This window comes from Chiroxiphia lanceolata, chromosome 16 (genome assembly GCF_009829145.1).
Source record: "Chiroxiphia lanceolata isolate bChiLan1 chromosome 16, bChiLan1.pri, whole genome shotgun sequence".
Lineage (NCBI taxonomy): Eukaryota > Metazoa > Chordata > Aves > Passeriformes > Pipridae > Chiroxiphia > Chiroxiphia lanceolata.
The window spans coordinates 9659566-9681822 of record NC_045652.1 but is presented as its reverse complement, the minus strand read 5'-3'; the positions used below and the strand labels follow the sequence as shown (position 1 = coordinate 9681822).

At 39.9% G+C, this 22257-nt stretch overlaps 2 protein-coding genes across 3 annotated transcripts; both read left to right on the top strand.

Annotated features, from left to right (window-relative positions):
• The first annotated feature begins 7856 nt into the window (after nucleotides 1–7856).
• On the top strand, nucleotides 7857–15022 carry LOC116794626 (parvalbumin, thymic). Its single transcript, XM_032703410.1, has 5 exons — nucleotides 7857–7957; nucleotides 9738–9805; nucleotides 10582–10714; nucleotides 10932–11041; nucleotides 12329–15022. The coding sequence occupies exons 2-5, from the start codon at nucleotides 9745–9747 to the stop codon at nucleotides 12352–12354; spliced, it is 330 nt and encodes a 109-aa protein (XP_032559301.1). The 5' UTR covers nucleotides 7857–7957; nucleotides 9738–9744; the 3' UTR covers nucleotides 12355–15022.
• A 2459-nt stretch (nucleotides 15023–17481) lies between these two features.
• LOC116794627 (parvalbumin beta-like) lies at nucleotides 17482–20633 on the top strand. Of its 2 annotated transcripts, none has more exons than XM_032703413.1 (5): nucleotides 17482–17556; nucleotides 17912–17979; nucleotides 18614–18746; nucleotides 19484–19593; nucleotides 19958–20633. In XM_032703413.1, the coding sequence occupies exons 2-5, from the start codon at nucleotides 17919–17921 to the stop codon at nucleotides 19981–19983; spliced, it is 330 nt and encodes a 109-aa protein (XP_032559304.1). In that variant the 5' UTR covers nucleotides 17482–17556; nucleotides 17912–17918; the 3' UTR covers nucleotides 19984–20633. The 2 variants fall into 2 exon arrangements, with proteins under 2 accessions (XP_032559304.1, XP_032559302.1); XM_032703411.1 differs by having other exon boundaries at nucleotides 17489–17556; nucleotides 17909–17979.
• Nucleotides 20634–22257: the final 1624 nt, after the last annotated feature.

The window sequence follows — 22257 nt, the reverse complement described above, 5'->3', positions numbered from 1 at the left end:
TTCTAAATGAAGTCCACAATAATTTTTCTATGTTAAGCCTTTTTCACCCCTCACACTCTTCAAAACGATCAGAAAGGAAACTACATAGAAATCTCGTTTGTTGCTTTAATTGTGAACATTTCTCATCTATAATTCCATGTTTTTTTAATCTCTCCCATCTGCTCTGCATGTGTTCAGCATTCCCTGGACACAAACAGAGAGTTTAGTAGCGCTATTTTCTCAGTTCTGAATTTCTTACATCAAGCCCATGTCGTGCCAAGCAAGCAGGTTGGGATACTCAGTCTCAGTCCTGCTGCTCATGGCAGGGCTGTAAATCTGTTGTAGGAACTGGGCTGCGGGCTCTGCTCGCACTGGGAGGGATGGAAGATCCTTCAGGAAAACAAACAGCTGCTCTATTTCGACAGGGTTCACCCAGAATTCTTCAAATAAGCAGGAAAAATCTCAGACTCTCCCCAGTCATGAGACAGTATCTCAAAACAGATTTTGCTCTGTTGAGGAAGCTGAATTTTGGGCTGTTTTTCCCCCCGAGAGGCTGAAAAAGGGCTCTGCACTGCCCAGAGATAGCTGAGAGTGCCCCCAGTGCCACAGGCTCAAACTGGGCTTGCTGGGGAAGCTGAGATGACAAGGGCCAGAGCACCATGGCTTCACTCCCAAGGCAGCCATCCCAAATCCCACCTCCCTGGCAATATCCCTACGCAGGGGATACTCCACAGAGTGCAGCCTCCAGGAGGTTTATGGATGTTCCTGTCATGGGAAGGGAGTTGCAGCATTTTAACCTCTAAAGATTGTACCTTCATTTTCCTTTTTACTGGCTGGGTCTGTTTCTCTAACAGCAGCCTTGCTATTTTTGCCATTGTTGTTGTTTATGCAGCTTTCCTTGGAAAACTCCAGGGGATTGCTGAAGAAGTGGCAGAATTAGGACATCAAGATACAGTGAAAGCGATGCCTGATTATCAGGTTGTGTTTTTCATACTCCCAGTTTTAAAACTGGGTGAAATCCAATTCCACTCACTCAAAGGAAATCCTCCTTTTGGAAAGATGACCTGCTGACCATATCAGCAAAGAGAAGTTTCCATGTTTTTGGTTTATTAATAACACTGTGCTGTCCATATAATCAGGGTCTAAACAGAAACATATTCTGCAAATAAAGGTGGTTACAGAAGATGTTCAGGCAAATGCCCCGGAGCAGCAGGTCACCCCAGTGCAGGGAGTCTCTCCCTCAGATCCATCAGAGTCATTGCCCGGAAACCTCTCTGGACTGGCTCTGTCAAAAGGGAACAAACTGACAAGGATTAGGCTGATCATTTCAGGTGCTTGCACCCATAAAGGCACTGCCATAGCTGCTTATAGACATCTGAATTTAAAAGTGGTGTCCTTACATATCAATTTCAACAAGGCTTAGAACAACTTTCGAGCATTACTCAACGGATGCTTCTCTCTCTGTTTTGTACTATCTACATATTTAATAGAAAAATATGCTTATTACCCAAATATTCAGGAATGTTAAACCTTGTCACTTTGTACTTTTCTCCAAAGCATGACTGGAACTCTTCTACTCGTTCTAATAATGCACACATTTTAATGCCTATGCCAAAAAAATTTCCATCATTCATAACCAGAAGCATTCATAATTTAAATGACTGTCTCTGCTGTTGATGGCACCATCAATTATAAGGTTAGGTGATGGGCAAGATCTGCACTGATTAACATGCATTTTTCAACGTGGCTGTTCAGAGAGGATTTATATAACTGCAACTCTCAGGGAATAGCTGGAATTTGGTATTCTGAAATTACCTTGCCATGATATTCTGAGATAACAGCCTTGGACCATTTCTTAGTAAAGGATTCACATTTCATTTGATAATCAAATTTCAGTAACATCACATTGTCCACAGAAGTCATTAACTTTTCAGAAAAAATTCTACATGCCCAGTTTTGCCCAGAAATCCAGCTTGTACAGCCCAGCTCAGCGTTGTGTAGGACACACAGTGCACTTGCAAATTCTTTTCAAATTCAGCAAAGCACTTAAGCATTTATTCTGCTTAATATCTGTTTTCATCCACCTCTACTCAGAAAGGGACAAGCCAATAGGGAGAATTCAGGAATCAGCAAGACACCTTCTACTCTCAGTGTCTGGATTTTCAAATCTAGAGGACACTGTATGGTATATCCAAATGCAAAAGTCAAAAAATAATAAGTCAAATCCTTCAAAAGTTGTGAGACTGATCCAAGAATCTCAAGAGTTTTGTTCACCTACTTCTTGTCTCTGTACTATAAAGCTACTCTGTGAGTTGTCTCAGAGAACCAGAGGTGCAGTCGAGCACCTCCCCATGTACCTGGTCCTGTGTGAGCAGAGCTCAGGTTCAATTTCTTACCAGATTCAGGACATTTTCTGCTCTCCCAGCTAACCAGGCTCAGCCAGACCAGAATTCTTGTTCAGAAGGAGACAGGCCTCCTGCCTAGAAATTCACCTACCCTTTTCCTCCTAAAGTTTAGTAGTCCAGTGTAGTAAAATTCCTTTTTAAATGTATCCTTTTTAGCAAAGTGCAATCAGTGCTATAATTGAGCTCAGACTGAGGCCATCACAATTCAAGGAAAGACTGTTAAGTGACTTTATGACTAGAATGCAAGAAATTTAATTTTTCATTCAGAGCAACAGATCTGAAGTTATTTACTTTACACCTGACTGCAGCAAGCTGGTAATAAAATCCATAGTGAATATAACGTGGTTTGCCCATAAATGAAAAATAAGAACTCCTATTTTCTGTCTGGGTTGTTCTTGCTATACAATAAAGCTTGAAACCACTGGACTATCTGGACACTGATATCACTCAGGAGCTGCAGCACAAATGCAGCTCTGTACAGGAAGAACAATGCTCGCTTCTGTCTTTTCATCCCACTGATTCTTCAAATATTTGAACAGTGGAATCACTTCATTGATGCACCAATTGATTAAACCAGGCTTAGCTCTCCAATGCTCAACGGATTCCTCTTTGTAAAGACTTAATTCTTTCATATCCGATGCCGTTATGTCTCTAGGAGCAATTTCCATATTCATTCAGCTCACTTTTCCATAGTCCTCATTCTAATTATTGTCAGTGTTGTTGGCAACGCCTAATGAGGGTCAAAGGAATGTTCCTGAGTCCGGGTGCGTGCCCTGGAGACATGAACTCCACATTTGGACAATCCCCAAACACACATCAGCCCCTCATCACGCTCCAGTTTCCATAGAAAAGAAGCCCAAGCACACAGGCTGGACTGGAGCAGGGACAAGTTTTGACCATCTCCTGATCTCAGCAAATGGAGGAGCAGGGAATTAAGTCCCACCTCACTGGGCACCTGTAAATCAGTTTGGGTCCAGGCTCTGTGCTCAGAAAAACCATCTCTCACAGTCAATTTACTGTCAGTTAGCATTTGAAAGCCATATATCCTTGGAATATATATTATCCCCTTGAAAAGCAGCTCTGCCAGAAGAATTGAAGGCCCTGCTTTATTTAGCAATATCAGCACTGGATCAGCCCATGGATGGTGACCCAATTCTTGCTTCATGCTCCTGCAATTGTCCAACCGAAGGAGTTGTCTGTGTTTCTGGTGTTTACTCCGTGTGAGGGGCTGTGCAAGAACACACAGACACGGCTGAAAAACATCTCAGTTCATTTCAAACACATCTATATTTGAGAGCCTGCTGCAAGTGAGGATTATTTATAGTGCTTATAACCCACAGTCATGGAGCAGGACTGCACTGGGCTACACAGTGTAAACACACAGACTAAAGTTACAATTCCTGTAACAAGGATCCCCTTTAGGGATTTTACCACTCGGGAGTTGAAGACCATAGTTCAAGAACAGAATATAGTAGATCAAATATTGAATAGAAGTTGTTTTCAGCATATATTTTTGTTTCCAGCTTAGCTAGAGGAGCTTGTCTTGACAGAAGTAGCTTTATTTTCTACTCAAAAACCATTATTATCCTACATATACCTTGGTTTTGGCACTTTTATTAGGATACTTTCAAAAATAGTGAGCTTTTTACTTCAGAATTAAAGCAGGAATATTATTGATTCTATAGGCTTTCTGACACTTGCTGCAAGTAATTTTAAAACTATGGAGAAAGTTATTTGGAGGTTGAAGTATCTTGTCTGTTTATGAGTGATTGTATCATATTTAACAGACCCAGGTATCTATCATTTCAGAAATCAGTCTATGAGAATTTCTTTCTTCAAAAAAAAGTCTTTCTTTTTGCATCAGTGAATGGACATTTTTAGAAATGGAACTAAACTGCAAAGGTTGAACTCAGGACCAAAAGTTTCAAGCTACAGCTTGAGAATTCACATAGAATTTATATCTGGACCACATTCCTTTCAAATTTAAGAATCATGGTTAAAACTTCCTCTTGCAAATTTCATATATGCAGAACCAGAAATAGTAAACAATCCAGTTGGTTTAAAAGTTATGCTTTACACATGTAAGAAAAATATGACTGAAGGTGTTTCGTGGATTTACACTTAAATGGGCATTTAAAGCTGAAAAGTTTCAGAATCCCTGAAAATCTACCTCAGAGGTTGGACCCACGTCACACTAGAATGAGAGTTGGTGAAAACTAAATTACTTGAATGACTCAAATGATTCATTCAAGTTTGCAAAAATAAACCAGATATTATTTGGTGTACTTCCCATGTACAGCCTCCTCCCTCCACAGCAACTGCTTTGGTATTTCTTCTTTTTTCAGCATTTTACTGGAGGCTACATACGAGGTATCTACAGACAGGAGATTAAGTAATTGAATTCTAGAACTACTGACAAATATTTCCAGATCACTCCAAGAGCTACATTCCTCAAATGACTGGAGCATGATGCATTCATACAATTACACTAAATTACATTCATACTATTTCTTTCATCTCATATATTCTCAAAGAAAATTACAAGCTGAATGAATATCCCACTTTCTCTATTCACATGTCATTTGACAATAGGTTAAACACATTATGTAAGGTGATTCCTGTTCCTTGACTCGTGACAATGGATACCCCTATCAGGAGCATTCATCTCATTCATCTGAAAATTATCTCAGACATATACAAGGTCACACTTATTTAAATTAAAGCAGGCACTCACTACTGTTAGCTGCACTTTTGTTATTCCATTGTGCACATAATTTACATCAACACTCAAAGAAGAATGATAAGAATAGATTACAGAACAACCCCAGAACTTATGACGACCTAAAATACAGTTTTTCAACCTGGAGAGGTAACTTCAAGTGTCAGAAGAATTAAGATTGAAAATGGGAAGAATAAGACAAGACCATGCCTGCAGAAGGCAATGAGCCTTGAGCAATGGGAAATGTCAAATCCCAGGGTTTAAAACTGCTTTTAGTGGTAACCTGATGGTCCAAAAGGGATATTTTCTTTTTACTTTTTCATACTTCCCTTCCAATAACTTGGAAAGTTATTAACAGTATTTGATTTAAGAAAGTAAAAGTGACCAGACAGATGTTTTTGCAATCTCTAATGTAGGGCTTGTAAAGAAAATGGTTGTTGGAGGCTGGTTGTAAATAGTTACATGATCCCTGTGCATTTCATCAGTGCACATGTTCTGGATCTCTAGTGCCTCCAATCTCACTGCAAAAGTGACTCCAAAATCTGCTGGAGTCCGAATACAGCTCAACAGACCAGAGGCATAAATCATTTGACGTACATGCTTTATCCTTAAAACCTCAGGGTACAAAAGGAATCACCTCTCTGAAGCCTCTTAAAAAACAAAGCACACTTTTACAGACTGCATCCTTATGTGCTTCACATACTAAAGTTCAAACTAATGGCAACAGTCCACAGGCATTAAGGGAAATAACAGCAATCAATGCTATTTTTAAAGGGAAGAGTGGGGGCGAGGGGTTAACATATGTGGAATTAGCTCTGGGCAAAATGAGAAGCCATTGCATCTAAAATCAAATGCATTCTCTGAAACAGACACCAGAGACCAAATTCCCGTGCAGACTCCTGCAGTCCAAGAGTTTCAGCAGAATTTGGCCTTCCTCTTAACTTAGCTTCATTAGGTCATATCATACCATTGGTTTTTGTGTTGGATGCTCCACGTACTGCACATCAGTTGTTGGCACTATGTGGACAATTTCCCGAACTGGAGGGGCAGAAAAGGGTGGTGTGTGTAAAAGGGAGAGGAATTTTTTTCCCATTTGGAATAATTTCTTAGAAGAGTTTGAGGGGGGAAAGTGATATTTGTATCCCTTCTACCAGATGTCACCAGTGACAACAAGAGCCAGTATTAAATATCTATCCATCAAATTCTTCTTGGAATTTTTCAGCGTCAGCTGGTCAAGAACCCATTCAGAAAATGGGGAAAGCTGAAATCTTCCACAGCCATTCTCAACCAAAGATTCTTCCCTGAATAAGAATTATCGGTGTGTGAAACTTTTTCATGGAGGACATGCATGCACAATTTGTAAAAAGACAAAAAACTCGTAGCAATAACTTTTCTTAGGTTTATAAATGAAATAGCAGCACCTCCACACACAGAATCATTTTCTCTGGTCTTTTGTCACTTTTTGATCACCTGACTCAGTGTTGGATGCACTAAGGTCTCGTAGGTACCCCCAATTTACCACTTTGTGTCTGATCCTATGATTTATTAGTGGTTGGCTTCAGTGACTGGCTGGGTTTGCCTTCCATCTTAGGGGAAAGTGCTTTGGGAAAAAGATGTCTCTGACACTGAGACAGTCTCTGCACCATCACCTCTTCCTGTGCCACCACCTCAAGCTGTGATGCCACTCGCACTGTCATCCCTCACCACCCCTCAGTCCTGGCCATAATGATCCCTTGAGCTGACATCCATATGACTTGTCTTTCACTGTTCTGCTGCCTGGAGACACAAGTGAGATCCAAGCTGACAGGCTCCTCACCCAGTGAGGCTACAGCATTCATGGAAGGAAATTGAGATGACCAAAATATTTCTATGAAAAAGGCAACTGCAGGAAGGGACTTTTGGGAACAGCAACTGCCCAAACAATTTTAAAAAAATAGAGACTGAAGGCAGGCTGACAAACTGCAAAGACACTCTTCACATATTGTGCAGTGATGTTGCTATCAAAATTTGTCTCTGTATTCTGAAAGCAAAGATCTTTCATGTAGAGCTCGGGGACTTTTGTCTCTGAGACAGCTGGGTAGATGACAACCCCTTTGCTTCACACATACCCAACTAAACAGGTTGTCAGAACCTTGCAGAATTGTAAGAGTTTCTCTGGAAACAGATGAAATACCCTCCCCCAACCAACTGTTCCAATGGATTGACATAATATTATTTTACCTCCTGTAGCAACAAAGTGACTGCGTGGCATTTTTTTCAAAACACCAGATCAGACATTCTGGGATATCCAGAAGGCTATCAGCAAGGCTATCATTTCCCTAAATGGTTTGCTACACAAACAATACTTGAACAGGATACTTTTAATTTTTTTTGTTTAGTGCTCTAACAATGAAACTCTATCACGCGTAGTGTCTACAGATAACACCTTATCATATTTAAACATTCATTAAAGTCATCTCTTCAGAAGTTACTGTGCTTCATTTCATCTGACTCCTCAGATCAAGCGTATCAGATAGTGGGGGGGGGTTTCTTGCCCTAGATCATACAGAGAAGTTGGTGATTTCTGCTTAAATCAGAAGAAATTTAACATGACTGTTCTTTTTGTCTATCTGGCCACTTATCTTGTTTCGTTTGCAAATATCATATGTATTCTCTTGAGATAAAAATAGTGCAAGATGATTAGTTAGGCAAGTTCATCTGACACCATTCCCCCTTCGTGACGCTGAAATCTAAAATCTGTATATGGTATACAACTTAAAGTATATATATGCAAGTCCAGCTCTGCTGGAGACACACAGCAAGTACCTTCCTCTCAACCTGACTGCTTCCTTATCCAGCCAAGAAGACCACAAAGGTAAGCTGATTAGATCCTCTGCTTTCAGTAAAAGAAATACAAAAGCAAATGCTCCCTAAATGGAAAGTGCTTGTGCAATTAAAATATCTGTTCTTATCTCAGCTTCCAGTCTGTTGTATCTTCATAAGCTAACATAGAATAGAATCAGCATTTGGATCACAGGATGGAACAAGACTGGAACAATGCTCATTGTAAAAAATGCTGCCATTTTTAGACTTTCCTTCAGCTCTTCTCCATTTTTAATCTGGTCAGCAGGGAGAATTAGATGAATGGTTGAGCTCCAAATAATCTTGCCTAGTGCTGAGAGGAGGAATTTTGCACAAGAAGCAATTGGGACAAAATAATTGCTAGTAAAACAAAAGTAACTCAGCTGCCTGAGGTGGAGAAGTAGCCACTGCCATCAGTGGGAATTTGTCCCATTGCTTTCTTACACTTTCTGAGATATTCAGAAAGGGACTTTATAAAACGATTGACATTTCCCTCTGCTGCAAACCAACAGGTACAGATGCAGCCATTTCATATTTCAGGCAAAGTTTAAACCCGTGTGTAGATCTCAAAGCAGTGAACAGACTATAAATGGGTTCCAGGAGTGGATTCCTTCTCATGAAAATGCTGCTTTCAGTGCTTGGACAGGAAGAACAGCGTTGTTGAAGATCAGTTAGGGATTAATGAAGTGATATTTGTGTTCTCTTGTGGCTTTCAAGGATAACTTTTCTATGCCTTAGCTCCCCTTCTTTCATTAACATGAATTGTCAGTAATGTTGTAAGTTTTAAATTGTAACCAGTCTGCACGGGTAGGAGCAGTTTACCAAACTGTAAATTCATCAGTGTTATGTTCACACTAACAAACTTATTAGAAATTCATAAAATACTTATTAGAAATTCAGGCACTATAGCATTTTGTTAACTGATCTATATTACATTGGCAAACTACTGCAGCTGTTGGTGGCTGAAGGAGACAAAGGGTATCTCTTCTCAAACGAAATGCTGCTGTATCAGAAGAAAACACTTCCTCTACTCTACTAAGAATGAATATTAAGCCTCAATACTTCTGTTCTAAACACAGCAATATATACTGAAGTGACAAAATCTGGATAAAAATCTTGTTTTTTATCGTCACATAGAACGCAAAAAAAAAAAACCCTCGCAATATACTTTGAAACTTTTTTATGAAGCTCTCATGAGTGGCACAGCAGCCCAGCAACAGTCATTGTTGCAACTAAACAGAGGAGGAACTTATTCTCCAAATTTACACTTCCTTGAAATGAGTAAAATTACTGTTACTAATTCTACACTAATATTTTCATTCTCTGTAAAGATCTCTAAATCTATTGATAATAATACTAGGGGTTTTTTAAATTCCAATTATGCTTATTCCAGATATAGTTCTCGGGGACATTCTGAGCCTTATCTTTCATGTGTGCTGTAAATATATGTTGGTTTTATTTGAGTAATAATCCACCTCCAGGAAAACCCACACAGAAGTCGTGAAGTTTTGTGGTGCTAGACACCTTTGATTCTCTCTCCCAGCACAGCACAGGCAGCAGATCCTCCTGAAGCCCCACGCTCCACAGGCAGAATTCCTCCCTCATTACCCAGCTTTCAGTGGAAGCACCTGCTCAGACATCTGTTCATCTGCTACACTGTGCTCCACTTACCAGGGGATGAATAATGTCTCCCCTATCACATACTGTCACAGCAGCAACTTCAAATAGAGTCATGAAAGAGGTACAGAAGTCATTTTAATGACTAAGTAGCTCACATTTAATTTATTTTACAGTTCAAGAATGGCCATCACTGACATCCTTTCTGCTAAAGATATTGAATCTGCTCTCTCCAGCTGCCAGGGTAAGGAATGGTCGCTCTGCAGACAGAAGATGCATACCATTTTTATGTCTTAAGATGACATGCCTATCATTTTCCCCTTAGATTCCTTCCCTGTGAGATCTCTTTCTAAGCTACATTACAGTATAGCCCCTTAAATTCAGAAAGTCTCACAAGTGGTGAGCACCAATTAAAAGGGCCACAGTTTCAGCTAGAGCTGGCTTAACTCTCTCGGTGTTTAAACCTGTTAAAGACTTATATTTAAATAGGTAGCTTTTTCCTTCACAATTTAAAAAAAAAAAAAGCCTTAGCTCTCAGAATCAAAGTGTCATTTGTGAAACAATGACCAGCCTCAGTCCTCTTAGGAGCTGCTCAGCAAGATCAAGCCCATTTTCCAAATATTCAAAGATCTGATTTGTCTGTGAATTACTTACTTTTCTACCAAATTCTTCACCTAAGTAAGGACTCAGTGAAAATGAGGGAAGAATTATGGGTGTTGCATCGTAGGGCACAGTAGCACCCTCTAAATATTTATTATTAATTGCATGTGACACTTTGCATAAATCCTGATTTAGCAGAATGTGCACTGTAGCGGAAAACTTCAAACTGGCTGAAAGGATATATGACCACAGGCACAGGGTGATTAGAAAGGGAAATTATCCACTGTATCTGCTCTTTTGCTACATCAGGGAAGAAGAGAAGCAGGCTGATACTTAAGAAAAGACATACATATTCACAAGGAATACATACAATAGTAGAAACTTCAAGGGAAAATACTTAATGACTTCTGTTTCTTCCAGCTGATGATTCCTTCAACTACAAGTCTTTCTTCTCCATGGTTGGTTTATCCAGCAAAACTCCTGATCAGATAAAGAAAGTTTTTGGAATCCTTGATCAGGACAAGAGTGGTTTCATTGAAGAAGAGGAGCTGCAGTAAGTACTGTTCAGCTGCTCTATTCCTTTAAGCAATGTAAACCTTTGAACACGTCTGGTCTCCTAGAAGAAACTTGTTCTTTCAAAAATAAAACGCAGTTCCTTGTCTTTCCTTGAATCTGTGTGGGTTTCCTCAGATAATAAGAGCAGGCATTACCTTATGGGACATTTCAGAGAATAAAACTCCAGCACAGTGCTCTCCCCTGTCCTGTTTCAGGCTGTTCCTGAAGAATTTCTCTTCGAGTGCCAGAGTCCTCACCTCAGCAGAGACCAAGGCTTTTCTGGCTGCAGGTGACACTGATGGGGATGGCAAAATTGGAGTGGAAGGTAAGACTTCTGGAAACTTGATAAAGTTTGTGGTTTAAAATCCACACATTTCAGGCTGCATTTGAACTGTGGCATGAAGAACACATCTGAATACTTCGGTCTCATAATTCTGCCACAGGTTTTATATGAGCAAATACTCCTTTATTTTCATACTTTATTCCCATTTGGTCTCTGTTGCACCAACAGAATATTTGGGCCCTATGTAGAGTCTGGTCTTTCCAGCCCATGATAAGAGCTTGGGGGTTAATCCTGCTGTGTGTCTGATCCACAGACTCAATGTGCCAGATCCTTAAAACTTCCTGAACACCTAAACACCTCCAAATTTCCATTTCTGCACTTCTGGCAATCTGACACTTTCATTTTTAAACACACTTCCACCTACATAAATGTATTCCTTCATCTACCACTATCAAACAGTGCCAGTATTACTGAGTGGTTAATTCACTAATGTGAATAAGACTGGTGTTGTTTCTCAAGGCTGCAACTGCTGCAATGCAGCACAGGATTTTGTGCTGGAGAGTCATGTGCTAAGTGCACATTTCACCAGGCAGTCCTCCTAGGAGAATTTAAACCAAATTCCTGGAGAAAACCTCACAGGGATGATGTGAACTAGCCAGGATATTTCTTTTAGAAATTGCAGCACAGAAAAATAGGACATTATGCATCATATATTAGAGATGAAGCCACTGAAAACAGGGCTGTCTCAGCTGAACTAGGACAGGTGGCAATAACTCCAACAGACACACGTGCTAATCTTAGCCAGAGTTTGGGAGGAGAGAGAGATACACTGTTGGAGGAATTTGCTTTAGCAGCAGCTTTTGCAGCTTCTGTTTATGAGCCCCAAATAGGGCATTGTATTATGCAGATCTTAGCCCTTAACCATTGAATCTCCCATCTGAAATCACATCGCTACTGATGTTTTTTCTTTGCAATAACAAAACAAAACAAAACAAAAAAATCCCTCTCACTGAGAGCTACAGGCTCTGCTTCCTTGGCTATTATCAGAGTTTGTAATGGGGTAAAGATAGTTTACCTATAACTCAGGATTTCCCACAAACATGAATTTACAGACACACTCCTCCTCTCCGCACTTACTCTTTTTAAGGGGTGAAAAATCTGTTACGCCCCCAGAATCTCAGTTTAGCAGTAGCTTGTGCAGTGTTATAATAACTTTGGGGGCCCTCCATGCTTAGGAGTTTAAGTCATTTTTATCTATCTTTTTAAAGATGTCAAAAAAACACTGTCATCTGGTTTTATTCCCTGCCTTCTCATTTTCTTCCTTGACAGAATTCCAGTCTCTGGTGAAGGCATAAACAGCATTAGACCAAAGGCAACCTTGGACTGACTCTTCCAATTACCTCGTCCAACAAGCACTTCGCACTCAGCATGTGTTTGTACATTTTTATATTGTTTCAGGCATTAACGGTTCCCCACACACGAAATTCCCACCCCGGATCACTGAGAAATCTTGCAATGTTTTGGTCACGTGGTATTGCTACATTTCCATTGTAAAGAAGGCACTTTGTGATTTTTCAAGCACTGATAATGTTGAAATTGTGGCCGGAAGAGGGGAGAAAAATATTAAAAAACCAACCAAACAAAAAGAACTTCGGGGGGGGGGGAGGGAAAGCTGCTTTTTTAAATTTTGTTTAGGTTCTCCATCCTCATACTTGGACATGCTTACTCGCCAGATGCAGTTTGGATCATCTTAAACAATATGATATCTTCTAAGGCTTAATTGTACTGATTTCATTGAGGTTTATTTCTGCTTAATTCTCTGATCCTTGAGGAAAAGCACTGCTGACAAGATGGCTAAAAATAATTCAGTCCCAACCCTGAGAATATGAGAAAAAATTTAAGAGGAGTTGACACATAGCTCAAAGCGTAGAATAAGGTTGTGGGTAATTTTACAAAATAAAGTACTAGGTTACAGCACGTATCCTCACAAAGTGTTTATGGCCTAAAATGTAACTCTCCCTTAAGAAGATTTATCTCTCATGAAATCTAAGGCAGCTGTGAGATAGAGGAGAAGGGTCTAATCCCAGTCTGACACTGTCACAAGTCACAGTCCTCTGACAACCTGGGCCACAGGCCTGGAGGGTTTTCCATGAATCATGACCATGTTGCTTATTGTCTCTCAATATGCACAAAACAATAATCCTTTGCCACATCCGTGAATTTCTGTGTTTCCTACAGATGAAACAACAGCCAGTCTTGCTGCTTGATTCCCTTGAAGCCCTGTTACATCACTAATTAATGGCTATCACTCAATTCTTTCACTTATTATATGAATAATCATCTATATATTCCATAATTTAGCAACTTTCTTCAGTCTGAAAACTACTAAGAACCAGCCTTCCCTTTGACAAGTGTCTTAGAGGATTTAGAGCTGGTTACAGCACTGTCTTCATTAATGGGCCAAGTGAATAATGTTTGTGGTTAAATGCAGAGCTCAGTAGAGTGAGGTGATGTTGGGCATTTCTGGCTGAGTGTGTTGGAAATTTTCCCCCCAACATTTCTCTGCCTCCTTCCCCATCTCCCATGATGTGGTTCCAGCTCACAGACTGAGTGTCATTTTAACACTCCCCACTGAAGCTGAACGATAATTATAATTTGGCAGCTGTTTTGAAGAAGAGCAGAAACAAAGCCTTCTGGAACTTTTATGTAACATCCAGTGTTGGCATTTCCATGAATTGCAAGATGATTATGTGAGGCAAGAACAGCTCCCTCATACCCAGTCCTGTAGGAGAGCTGGTCGACAGATTTAAGATGGCTAATGCAAAAGAGGAATTCCAGCAATCAGACTCACTGAAGCCTTGGCAGAATTATAATGAACATAAATCCTAATTCTATCCCAACTGCCTTTGATGTTAAATCTGGGCTTAAATTATAGCTGCTGTTAATTGCAGCACAGAAATATTTTGCATAATGATGAGACTCTGTTGGTTCCTTTCGCCTTATTAATTTCCCTGCTGAAGAAAAAACCCCCGAGCAATCCAGCCCTGCAGCAATATCCAGATGTAAGACACACATTGGCTCCTCACACAGCTGTTCTCCCAACTATCCTGTCACTGGCTCACAAGCAGGTAGCACACCCAGTACAATAAGTGACAGACCTGATGCTGCATTCCTTCCGCCTCTGAGAGTCTCATGTGGAATGCAAGAAATGCAACACTGCACAGTGGCCCATCCTGTATTTCAGAGATGCTGAACAACTGCACATCCCTGCCTTCTGCTGCCCCAGGGGGATGAGGTGTTCCCGAGAATCAGGCACTCCTGTGTGTGCTGTAACTTCACTATGCTTGCAAGAAAATCCGCTCTTCTGAAACACTAACCTGTGGCAAGAAGATGTGTTTTAAATCTCACTAAAACCATCCAGCCATTTCATTAGAAGAAATTACAATAAAACTCCAAAAAGTCCCCAATTTCTAAAAAATCCCATAGACTGTTCAGCAAAAACACCACCTGCTCTCTATTAAGGATTCTGTTGGCACTGGGATCCACATTTTAACCAAGCTAGAAGAGAGTGTTTTCCAGCTAAAGGAAACAAAATCAAAAAATGTAAAGTTTTCTGGGAAGGTTCATTTCAATTAGTCTAATTTCAGCTGGTGACAGCCTTCAGTTTTCCTAGGGAAGAGCACGGAGCGTTCTCTGAACTTGACATCATTGGGCTCGAGAAACACTTCGACTGCAGGATGTCTCTGTGAATGTCAGCTGAAGGAGCAAAGAGATGTGGTGGTATCACAATGTTACCACAACTGATGTACAGAATCAGAGTGTTAATTCCTGCTACAAAGGTTCTCTGGAGGTCTCTGGGCCAAGGCCACCATAGGGCAGGTTGCTCAAGTTGCGTTTGAGTATCTTCAAGGATGGAGGTTCCATAACCCTTCTGGGCAATTTGATAAGTATGGATTAAATTCTCTGCATCAAGCTTTTTTGAATGACTTACACAAATAAAACACTGCTGAGTACAGAGTTAAATACCAAAATTCTGTTAGAAATTGTTTATTCTACATCAAATCAGAAAGGATCCAACAACAACCCCCTGTATTTTCAAACTGATTTTCACACCTGTTCTCAGGTTTAGACTAAGACCATTCTACTCAGTGTAATACTCTGTATAATATTGCTTCATAATTCCCAAGATAAAGGAAATGTTGTTCATGTGTTTTACCTTTACTTAAGACAACTAAAGAGCAACCCAAAATGTGAATGGCAGATCTGAGTTCCACTAAGCCCAAAGACTGTGAGTTCTTAAACACCTCAGTCCCCTGATCACCCTGTAGGGTTGTATTTCTAGTCCTCCCTATATTTCTCATTAAATAAAGATGTACTATGATCTCTTTAAAGGGAACAAAACACAAACTTCTTAAAAAAAGATTATGAAGGGCCAGGGTCAATATCCCTAACCCAGTCTAGTGCTTTAGCCACTGAATCCATCATCTCTCATAAACCAAAATCTTGGGTTGTCTTGAAAAGGGAGAAGAACCTTGCATGAGTTAAAATCTCCTGGTATTTAGTGGAAGCTGGCTGCCTCCTAACTTCATATTCCTTTGGAAATCCCAACCTAGAGCCACTTGTAAACTTCAGATTCGATTTCAGCTCTCCAACTGTTCAAAATCTCACGGTCATCTTCTAACAAGTACGAGAGCACAGAAAGGGCAAGGGGATGTCAGAACATTCATTGCACACATAGACTGGTAAAGTTTCTTCTCTGAGTTAGCAGCCAGCCCATGTGGAAAATCTTTGATGCAGCATCATCAGAGGCGCCTGGAGCCCTTCACACAAACAGTGTGGGCAGAGGGGGCCAAGGCTGGATTAATTTCCTGGAATTGGTTACTGAAATAGATACATCTTGATTAAATCCCTGAACAGACACGTACCTAACATTTTCATGTTTAATTTTTCATGCATTTTAAAACATTTTAATAAGTGGAACTGTGAAATACGAACTGAAGTGTTCACATTTTATGAAGTTTAATTTCCATGTTACTTCTGCTTGCAAACACAGAAAAATACCATTCCATTGGTATGGACTGTCTGGTACATTTACTGTGCTGAAGGCCTACAGAACACACCAGCAGCTGGGATATGGCTGCTCCATAACTTTGGATTTGTTTGTCAGCATGTCCTACACTCATGAAAACAAGAAAATCAGAGGGTTTGTATATCAAGCTGCAGAAAAGAAAATCAGATCAGCACAGCAGTTACAATATCAAAGAAGGTACCCTGAGACTATGCCTTGCCCTGCAGTCACAAAGGTGTTTACTGACCCTCAATTCAAAGGGGAACTTATGTCCAAGTAGAACACGTGAATACTTGACTCAGGGAATCACATCAGTTCCATCACAATTAGATATCAATCAGCTGTATTTCCTGGATACCAACTCTCTGCTCTAACTCCCAGGCCTACAGAACACACTGATTTTATATTTGCAGTGATCTCCATAACAGACAATAATATTTGGCCAGCATAAAAATAAACACAGTAAACCCTGTTTTTGTTAGACAGACGAACTAACCTGTTCTTCATAATCATCACAGAAAGAGAGTCCTCTGGAGTTATTTCAGAGTTTTCAGTTTAGTCTTTTATATTCCTGTCTTTCAAGTGATTTGGTAGATTAGACTTTTTCGTTTTAAATACCTGCTCCTTCCCCTTCTCCTCCTCCCTGCTGAACACCCCGTTACACTTGTTACCCTGTTCTCATTCTGTTCCTCCGTTTTTCCTCACCCCAAGCAGCCCCGGAGAGATGTCACGGCTGGACTTGTCTGTCTTTGGTGCCACCTACGGGCAAGCGCTGGTTTCCCACAGAGATACTCCAAAACTTCTATCCATGAAGGCTTTGCAATCTCAGTGTGGGCTTCTCACAAGGATTACTTCTTGAATGTTCATTAATTCCGACACAATTATCAGGTCCCCTCTAAGCCCAGGCCATACTCTCAATTATTTCCTAGTAATCTGAAATAAAGGCAAAGCTATATTCCCAGATATGTCAGATATATCTATTACAAATGTACCAGTACTAGTATTATTTTAAGACCATTAGGGCAATTGCAGGAGTTCATGGGAAATTCCCATCAGGATCAGGTCCTTAAAGGTCAAAGTGTACCATGAAGATGCCCATTTGTTGCTATCATTAAGCTATAAAAAAAAAAATCATATTTTTTTAATTCACACATCAAAAGTAATTTACTTCAATAAAACAGGTGCAAGCTGAAAGGATTTACTTTGTATGGCACTAAAACTTCCATATTGTCTAAAACAGCATGTGCATTCCTTTGGGATATAAATATCAATCTGATTAGCTAGTACATCTTGTCAGTCACAGTAACTTATCCCCTGGGGTATCTGAGCCATCACGTGGCTCTGGGACTTCTGTAAAAGGTCAAGAGGACTTAATTAAAATCTATATAAGTTGTTATCTCTGTCATTTGAACAAGAATTAAGTCAAGAGGACTCTGCAGATTTTTTGCCTTACAAAATTTTCTTGGCTTGGGGGAAACTAAGAGGCAAGGTGAGTTCAATGTTTCCTTTGGAGCTTTAGAAGGCACCACAATAATTCACAGAAAGAATGCATGGAAATAACCTGAGATCCCCAAATGCTGGGAAGTTCTATAAATACCTTTGTGTTTCTCCTTAGCTTGGGCACCTGAAGCCTTAACTAGAAATAACAGTGAGTCAGATGTGGGACTTGGATCTGGACTAAAGGATGGAGCAGTTGGCTCCTGCAGGGCAGATCCCCTGCTCTGCCCTGGACCTGGGCTGCAAATGCCCCCCTGGGGAGACCTGTCTGTCCTCCTGGGCACCACGGGCTGGGAGAGCAAGAGCAGTGGGAACTCTACCCAACAGTGCTTTTCATTTTGCTGTAGCTTTGCCATGGCTCTTTCTGGTATCCTGACAGAAGCTGAAATTGCTGCTGGCCTACAGAGCTGTCAAGGTAATATTTATGGGTTAAATTTGGCTTCTCAGTTTATCTATCAAATTCTTTTGTCCCCGCTACCCCAAGGTCCCAATTCCAATAGAAACAGGAAAGACTGTTTGAGAAAGAGATAAAGGAGGTAAGGTAATGGAAGAGAGGCAAGTTTTAATCTTTGCCAGCCAAAGTACAACCCATCATCACTTGTGCATTGTAGCAATATTAAGTATGAAAAAAAAAACAATGCGTGAAGTCCTGAGGCAGAAATCCTGTTTTTTCAGAGAATAATAATAAAAATACTGCTGATTTCAATAAAATATTTACCGTCAGGTTCTGCGAATTTATTTTTGAGAGAAGTATCTATTTACAAATGTTATGTTCTTGCATGATAAAGACCAGAACCATTATTTATATTCCTAGGTTTGAGACATCATTGATGGAAAAAGCCATTATTTATATTCCTAGGTTTAGACATCATTGATGGAAAAATCCCATTAATCTGATGTAAACTCAGGAAAATCAAAGGTTGTTACTTGGGGTTTGTAATGACCCTCACTGTACTGCAGAATAGTTTGCTGGGTTTTGACCAAAAAGCTAATTTTTTTTTGTTCCAGACCTTAAACTACTCTTCTCTAACCCTTCCTGCTTATTTCAGCTGCTGACTCGTTTGACTACAAAACCTTTTTTGTCAAAGTGGGTCTCAACTCCAAGTCCAAAGATGAAGTCACCAAAGTCTTTGGCGTTCTTGACCAGGACGGGAGTGGATTTATTGAGGAAGAGGAACTGAAGTAAGTAAATTAAAAAAATGAGTTACCAACAAGATTGTGTTTTATCATCTAAAAACAAGATCAGAAATACTCCCTTTCCTTCTCTCTCTCTGGATGAGACAAGGGGAGGGTGTGCACATGTGTGAGTGCCTGTGCTGGAGGAGCTGCAAGTCAAATAACAAAGGCAAGGCTGGATCACAACGAGAAAACTCTCTGACAGCACCAAAGAAACTTGTTTCATGTAGTGATAACTGACAGACTGTGAAGATAAAAATAGCAGTTCTGCTACAGTTGCTTCTTATTATTGCAAGAATCTTTACTAGACTGAATTCAAAGGGCTATTTTTCTCTCATCTTTCTCTCTGTCACACGAATTCTACCTTCCAGATCACATTCATCCGGCTTTGAAGCTAAAAGTAAGGTTAGAGAAATTCTTGTGACTCTCAAGGTTCTGCATCTTAGGATAAAGAAGGAAGATAACGAGGAAGGGAAGACAACTCCTGCCACTACAGAGCCAGTGTTAATTTTGCCTTTCTAATCCAGTGAAACCAAGATGCCATCAAGCATTTTTACATGTTGTGATGCAGCATGCTCTTACTTTCTTACCCTTACTCTCACTGAAGTTAGAGGAAGTTTTGCCCCTGAAACAGTCTGCAGAACTGAATGAGGCTTGACATTTTACAGCTATTGCCCATATCAAACCCCAAACTCTTCCAACACTGAGCATGTCTCAGTCCTTTGTCCTCTCTCCTTTAACAGACTTTTCCTGAAGCAATTCTCTGCCAGTGCCAGAGCTCTGACTGATGCTGAGACCAAGGCGTTCCTGGCAGCAGGGGATAGTGATGGAGATGGTAAAATTGGATTGGATGGTAAGACTGCCTTTAGTAAAAGGAATAATACCTGCCTTGGAGACTTCCCAGTGGCAGCTCCAGGCAGCTGCCCCGCTCCAGGCACGGGGTGTTATGGATTGGAGTCTGAGGTGCTCAGATCCACTCTGTGTTGTAGAGAGGATCTAACACAGGAACTGGTCTATATAACACTATATGCAACACTGTCTTTGCCTGAAGTACCTAGTACTATGACTACACAATGTGTATAGTTCCTTTAAGGAAAGATTATCAGAAAAAGCATCATTAGTTTCCCATTTTGACTTTAAAAATTAAGAAAGTAATTTTTACACTGTGTGACTACAAAATGTGGTCCCATTTTATTGCTCTTTTATTTATTTTTCAGAGTTTCAAGCTCTGGTCAAATCTTAACAAGCAGTCAAGATAAAGATCAAGATATCTGTGCCATAAACAATCTTTCCTGTTGTAAGTCTACTAGTTATTTACATAAACTGTACCCTGGAAGGTCATGAAAGACTGTTGGCAAGTGATTTCATATTGCTGGAAAACATCTAAAGTAGTACAAGCACTACTTAAACCACATTTTAAGCAGAAGGTCTATACTACTGGGAGACTGAACTGGAATCCACTCTGCTCATCTGGATTTGGGGCATTAAAGGTACAAATAAAAGTAGTAAGAGGAGAAATTTAAAGCATCTATGTGGGCCATCGAATTTTCAATATTTGCATAAATAGCTAGCACATGTTGGAAAAAAATAGAATTAATAAAATGTCCAGGTGTAAAACCTGGTTATGGTAACTGGAATCAGTGGTATTTAATCATGAGGTGTATTTAATGTTCCATATGCTTTTATGTCACTCTTTGCACAACTGATTATGTTTCAGAGACTAATTATATGGCAGGACCTAGCACCAATTAAACCACCAATTTAAGATAACTGGATCCAGGATGAATCTAGATTACTGAAACAGCAATACACTCAAAATCCTCTAAGGAATCCCTCACCTTCGTGCCCACCCGATGGCACTATTGTTCCACTGCTGAGAAGTTAAACCAGAATTCCAGCTGCTTGAATTAATCCAAGGCAGAGCAATTCTTGATGGCTTTAACCATCCCAAACATTATACATCCAACATGATAGTTGCTCCTACATACTCTTTTAAAATTTGGAACTCTTGACAATGCTGTTCTTGGACGCTGATTTTGCAAAAACTGGTAGACAACTGTCACACGCTTTGTTTGTTGTAGCTATTTAAGAAGATGTTTCAGTATTCACAGATGAAAAATCCTAATTTCAAAATTATCTGCTGATGCATAACACATTTGTGATGGGACATTATGGAGAAGGAAGGAAATATCAATACAATATTGGGAAAATCATCATGTTACACAAAATTAAAGCCATCTGCAAGACTTCAATGAATGCTCAATAAAATGTTCATGACTCATAAATTAGTCAAAAATATATTTCCATTAACTCTAATGAATGAATCAGGTCCTAATATTGTAGAATTTCCTTTAAGAGTGAAAACAAATTTATCCATCTGACAAATTGACATTCATTCTTTCAGTGTCACCTGGGTGAGCAATTAAAAAAAGAAATTTTACAGAATTAGTAAGCACAGCCTGATTGCAGGGCTGAAAGCTCTCATCATTGTCAGAAGATGCTTTGTATCTCAGTTGGTATTATGGTTTACATTTTCACTATGCAATATGGGTCACCAGGAGATTTTCAAGCATTGTACCAACATTAATGGCTAAATAAGAGAAGCCCAGACAGCTCAGATAACTTCTGAGATAGCAGGCAGCTCCTTTATTTAACCACACTTACTTCCACCCTGATTAGCCTGCTAGGCCTACAAATCTAAGACAATTTCACCACTTACCATTCCATTAAGAACAGTAAAAAATTAATGACAAGGTAAGTCTGATATCAGCTTCACTGATCACTCCAGAAAGTTAAGAAGAGCTTGTGACTAAAGATGTTTTTAGACCTTTCCTCCTTTCAGTATTGCCACTTAGCAGGATGGTGGAGAAAATGATGCTTTCTATGTACAGGAACACACTTACTTTCTTTTCCTCTGTGTCTCTCACTCACACGGGCTGTCAGGTACTGTGAAATTTCTGTAACTATTCATTGGGTGTTTTAAGAAAACTCTTCAAATTGTACCTGTAAGGCCACAGCTGGAAAGACTCCTGCCTGATCATAAACATACATTGCCAAACAGCTCCCTTGAAACAAAGAAAATGCCATGAATCACAAATTTGGAGGTCTGAGACCCTAAATATGTGGTTGCCTTTTGTCAGTGGAATTTTGTCACATGCCTGGTGCATGTGTTTCAAGAGCTTGTCTGAATCTAGACACTTGCTTCCTGTTATTTAGAAGGACATTTCTGTTAAAGAAATGATTTTTGATGATTATTTATGATAAGGTTAACTCTAATTATAGGGTAATTGCACTTTATGCCTCACTAAGGGTTATACATCCTCCTACTGCTGAAATTAATGGCAGGAATCCCACTGACATCAATGAGGGCAGGCAGTGAATACAGAAATAGTTGGAAGCACCTCAGTGCAATTTGCTTTGTTCTACCATGACTTCACCCACTGTGGGGCACAGTGAAATGCAGCCACGTGCAAAGGGCCTTTGGTAACAGCAGAGTAGCACTGCACTTATCTTTTAC

What these genes read in the sequence shown, in the direction of transcription:
- LOC116794626 (XM_032703410.1), top strand. Translation starts at nt 9,745, where the DNA reads ATGGCCATCACTGACATCCTTTCTGCTAAAGATATTGAATCTGCTCTC. An exon ending in ATTGAAGAAGAGGAGCTGCA is followed by an intron (nt 10,715 to 10,931) that starts GTAAGTACTGTT and finishes GTCCTGTTTCAG; the next exon opens with GCTGTTCCTGAAGAATTTCT. An exon ending in TGGCAAAATTGGAGTGGAAG is followed by an intron (nt 11,042 to 12,328) that starts GTAAGACTTCTG and finishes CTTCCTTGACAG; the next exon opens with AATTCCAGTCTCTGGTGAAG.
- LOC116794627 (XM_032703413.1), top strand. Translation starts at nt 17,919, where the DNA reads ATGGCTCTTTCTGGTATCCTGACAGAAGCTGAAATTGCTGCTGGCCTA. An exon ending in TGGCCTACAGAGCTGTCAAG is followed by an intron (nt 17,980 to 18,613) that starts GTAATATTTATG and finishes TGCTTATTTCAG; the next exon opens with CTGCTGACTCGTTTGACTAC. An exon ending in TGGTAAAATTGGATTGGATG is followed by an intron (nt 19,594 to 19,957) that starts GTAAGACTGCCT and finishes TTTATTTTTCAG; the next exon opens with AGTTTCAAGCTCTGGTCAAA.